The following is a 5,367-nucleotide window of genomic DNA, read 5'->3' on the forward strand; positions in this document are numbered from 1 at the left end:
AACTACATATTCTACTACCACTACAACTGCAGCACCTACTACCACAATGACAACTGTAGCTCCTACAACAACTACAACACCTACTACAACAACAACAACTGTAGCTCCTAGGACCACTACACCTGCAGCACCTAATTCGACAACCACTGCAGCTTCTACTACAACAACTGTAGCTCCTACGACTTCTATAACTGAAGCACCTTCTACGACAACTACAAATGCAGCTCCTACGACAACGACAACTGCAGCTCCTATTACAACAACTGTATATCCTATGACCACAACAGAAGCACCTAGAACGACAACTGAAGCTCCATCGACAACCACAACACCTACTACGACCATTACAACAGCAGTACCTACTACTACAATGACAACTGTAGCTCCTACAACAACTACAACACCTACTAAAACCACTGCAACACCTACAGCAGCAACTGTAGCTCCTACGACCACTACAACTGAAGCTCCTACGACAACCACAACAGCAGCACCTACAACAACAACTGTAGCTTCTACGACAACAAATATATCCCCAACCACTACAACGTCAGCAGCTACTTCGACAATCACTTCAGCTCCTACTACAACAACTGAAGCTCTTACAACCACTACGACTGCAGCTCATGCAACTGAAGCTCCTCCGATAACCACAAGTGCAGCACCTATTACGACCATTACAACTGAAGCTCCAACGACAACCACAACAAAAGAACCTACTACGACAACTACAACACCTACAACTGCAGCACCTACGACGACAACTACAAATGCAGCTCCTACAACAACCACAACTGCAGCACCAACAACGACAACCGTAGCTCCTACAACTGCAGCACCTACTTCGACAACCACTGCAGCACCTGCTACAACTACAATTGAAGCTCCTACAACAACAACTGTAGCTCCTATGACCACTACAACTGCAACACCTACTTCAACAACCACTGCAGCTCCTACAACCACTACACCAGCAGCACCTACTACGACAACTACACCTGCAGCACCTGCTACGACAACTACACTTGCAGCACCTATTACGACAACTACAAATGCATTACCTACTACAACCACTGCAACTGCAGCACATGCAAGAACAACTGTAGCTCCTTCGACAACATCTGTAGCTTCTGCGACTTCTACAACTGAAGCACCTACTACGACAACAACTAATGCAGCTGCTACGACAACTACAAATGCAGTTTCTACGACAACCACAACTGCAGTTCCTACTACAACAATTTTAGATCCTACGACCACAACGGAAGCACCTACAACGACAACTGAACCTCCTACGACAACCATAACAGTAGCACCTACAACAACAACTGTAGCTTCTACGACAACTACATATTCTACTACCACTACAACTGCAGCACCTACTACCACAATGACAACTGTAGCTCCTACAACAACTACAACACCTACTACAACAACTGTAGCTCGTAGGACCACTACACCTGCAGCATCTAATTCGACAACCACTGCAGCTTCTACTACAACAACTGTAGCTCCTACGACTTCTATAACTGAAGCACCTTCTGCGACAACTGTAGCTCCTACAACAACTACAACACCTACTACAACAACAACAACTGTAGCTCCTAGGACCACTACACCTGCAGCACCTAATTCGACAACCACTGCAGCTTCTACTACAACAACTGTAGCTCCTACGACTTCTATAACTGAAGCACCTTCTACGACAACTACAAATGCAGCTCCTACGACAACGACAACTGCAGCTCCTATTACAACAACTGTATATCCTATGACCACAACAGAAGCACCTAGAACGACAACTGAAGCTCCATCGACAACCACAACACCTACTACGACCATTACAACAGCAGTACCTACTACTACAATGACAACTGTAGCTCCTACAACAACTACAACACCTACTAAAACCACTTCAACACCTACAGCAGCAACTGTAGCTCCTACGACCACTACAACTGAAGCTCCTACGACAACCACAACAGCAGCACCTACAACAACAACTGTAGCTTCTACGACAACAAATATATCCCCACCCACTACAACGTCAGCAGCTACTTCGACAATAACTTCAGCTCCTACTACAACAACTGAAGCTCTTACAACCACTACGACTGCAGCACACGCAACTTAAGCTCCTCCGATAACCACAAGTGCAGCACCTATTACGACCATTACAACTGAAGCTCCAACGACAACCACAACAAAAGAACCTACTACGACAACTACAACACCTACAACTGCAGCACCTACGACGACAACTACAAATGCAGCTCCTACAACAACCACAACTGCAGCACCAACAACGACAACCGTAGCTCCTACAACTGCAGCACCTACTTCGACAACCACTGCAGCACCTGCTACAACTACAATTGAAGCTCCTACAACAACAACTGTAGCTCCTATGACCACTACAACTGCAACACCTACTTCAACAACCACTGCAGCTCCTACAACCACTACACCAGCAGCACCTACTACGACAACTACACCTGCAGCACCTGCTACGACAACTACACTTGCAGCACCTGTTATGACAACTACAAATGCATCATCTACTACAACCACTGCAGCACCTGCAAGAACAACTGTAGCTCCTTCGACAACATCTGTAGCTCCTGCGACTTCTACAACTGAAGCACCTACTACGACAACAACTAATGCAGCTGCTACGACAACTACAAATGCAGTTCCTACGACAACAATTTTAGATCCTACGACCACAACAACAGAAGCACCTACAAGGACAACTGAAGCTCCTACAACAACCACAACAGCAGTACCTACAACAACAACTGTAGCTTCTACGACAACTACATATTCTACTACCACAATGACAACTGTAGCTCCTACAACAACTACAACACCTACTACAACAACAACAACAACTGTAGCTCCTAGGACCACTACAACTGCAGCACCTAATTCGACAACCACTGCAGCTTCTACTACAACAACTGTAGCTCCTACGACTTCTATAACTGAAGCACCTTCTACGACAACTACAAATGCAGCTCCTACGACAACGACAACTGCAGCTCCTATTACAACAACTGTATATCCTATGACCACAACAGAAGCACCTACAACGACAATTGAAGCTCCATCGACAACCACAACTCCATCGACAACCACAACACCTACTACGACCATTACAACAGCAGCACTTACTACTACAATGACAACTGCAGCTCCTACAACAACTACAACACCTACTACAACCACTGCAACACCTACAGCAGCAAGTGTAGCTCCTATGACCACTACAACTGCAGCACCTACGACAACCACAACTGAAGCTCCATCGACAACCACAACACCTACTACGACCATTACAACAGCAGCACCTACTTCTACAATGACAACTGTAGCCTCTACGACCACTACAACTGAAGCACCTACTTCGACAACCACTGCAGCTTCAACAACTGTAGCCCCTATGACAACCACAACTGCAGCTCCTATTACAACACCTTTAGATCCCACAACCACTACAACAGAAGCACCTACAACGACAACTGAAGCTCCTACGACAACCACAACAGCAGCACCTACAACAACAACTGTAGCTTCTACGACAACAAATATATCCCCAACCACGACAACGTCAGCAGCTACTTCGACAATCACTTCAGCTCCTACTACAACAACTGTAGCTCTTACAACCACTACGACTGCAGCACATACTACAACAACTACAACTGCAGCACCTACTACGACCACTTCAACTGCAGCACCTGCAAGAACAACTGAAGCTCCTTCGACAACTGTAGCTCCTACGACCACTACAATTGCAGCACCTACTACGACAACTACATCTGCAGCACCTGCTACAACTACAACTGCAGCCCCTACTACGACCACTTTAGCTGCAGCACCTGCCAGAACAACTGTAGCTCCTTTGACAACTGTAGCTCCTACGACCACTACAATTGCAGCACCTACTACGACAACCACTCCAGCTTCCACTACAACAACTGTAGCTCCTTCCGACAACAACTGCAGCTCCTATGACCACTACGACTTCAGCACCTACTTCGACAACCACTGCAGCTTCTACTACAACAACTGCAGCTCCTACGACTTCTAAAACTGAAGCACCTACTACGAGAACTACAAATGCAGCTCCTAAGACAACCACAGCTCCTACTACAACAACTGTAGATCCTACGACCACAACAGAATCACCTACAATGACAACTGAAGCTCCTACGACAACCATGACAGCAGTACCTACAACAACAACTATAGCTTCTACGACAACAAATATAGCTCCTATCACTACAACGTCAGCAGTTACTACGACAATCACTTCAGCTCCTAATACAACAACTGTAGCTCTTACAACCACTACGACTGCAGCAGCTACTACAATAACTACAACTGAAGCTCCTACGACCATTACAACAGCAGCAGGTACAACCACAACTGCAGTTCCTACTACAACATTTGTTGCACCTATGCCAATTAAAACTAAATTTCCTTCTACAACAATTGTAGCGCTTACGATCACTACGACTGCAGTACCTTCTACAACAAATACAACTGCAGCTCCTACGACAACTGTTGCTCCTTCGACCACTACATCTGCATTATCTACTACGACAACTACAACGGAAACTCCTAAGACAACCACAACTGCAGCACCTACTACAACAACTACAAATGTAGCACTTATTACGACAATTACAGCTGCAGAACTTACTACAACAAATACAAATGCAGCTCCTACGACAACCACAATTGCAGCTCCTACTACAACTTTAGATCCCACGACCACAACAACAGAAGAACCTACAACAACCACAACACCTACTACAACCATTACAACAGCAGCACCTATAACAACAATTGTAGCTTCTACGACAACCACTATATATCCTACTACCACTACAACTGCAGCAACTACTTTGACAATCACAGCAGCTCCTACAACAACAACTGTAGCTCCGACATCCACTACAACTGCAGCACCTACTTCAACAACCACTGCATTTCCTACTACCACTACAACTGCAGCACCTACTACTACATTGACAACTGTAGCTCCTACGACCACTACAACTGCATCACCAACTACAACCACTGCAACACCTACAACAACAACTGTAGCTCCTTCGACAACAATTGAAGCTCCTACGTCAACCACAACACCTACTATGACCATTACAACAGCAGAACCTATAACAACAACTGTACCTCCTATGATCAATACAACTTCAGCACCTACTTCAACAACCAATGCAGCTTCCACTACAACAACTGTATCTCTTACGATGACTAAGGCTGCAGTACCTTCTACAACAACTACAATTGCAGCTCCTACGACAACAACAACTGCAGCACCTACAATGACAACTGTAG

The 5,367-nt window shown here is 45.4% G+C and overlaps 1 protein-coding gene across 1 annotated transcript; it reads left to right on the plus strand.

Moving 5' to 3' along the window:
• The first annotated feature begins 218 nt into the window (after nt 1–218).
• Nucleotides 219–4,093, plus strand: LOC123730894 (mucin-5AC-like). Its single transcript, XM_045709199.1, has 3 exons — nt 219–265; nt 975–1,123; nt 2,136–4,093. The coding sequence occupies exons 1-3, from the start codon at nt 219–221 to the stop codon at nt 4,091–4,093; spliced, it is 2,154 nt and encodes a 717-aa protein (XP_045565155.1).
• Nucleotides 4,094–5,367: the final 1,274 nt, after the last annotated feature.

This window comes from Salmo salar, chromosome ssa27, assembly GCF_905237065.1.
Source record: "Salmo salar chromosome ssa27, Ssal_v3.1, whole genome shotgun sequence".
NCBI lineage: Eukaryota > Metazoa > Chordata > Actinopteri > Salmoniformes > Salmonidae > Salmo > Salmo salar.

Excerpts from the sequence above, each read along its gene's own strand:
- LOC123730894 (XM_045709199.1), top strand. The coding sequence starts at position 219 with ATGCAGCTCCTACGACAACGACAACTGCAGCTCCTATTACAACAACT. Across the intron at positions 266-974 it reads CAGCTCCTATTACAACAACT|CAGCACCTACTACGACAACT; the intron begins GTATATCCTATG and ends CCACTACACCAG. Across the intron at positions 1,124-2,135 it reads TAGCTCCTTCGACAACATCT|CTCCTCCGATAACCACAAGT; the intron begins GTAGCTTCTGCG and ends ACGCAACTTAAG.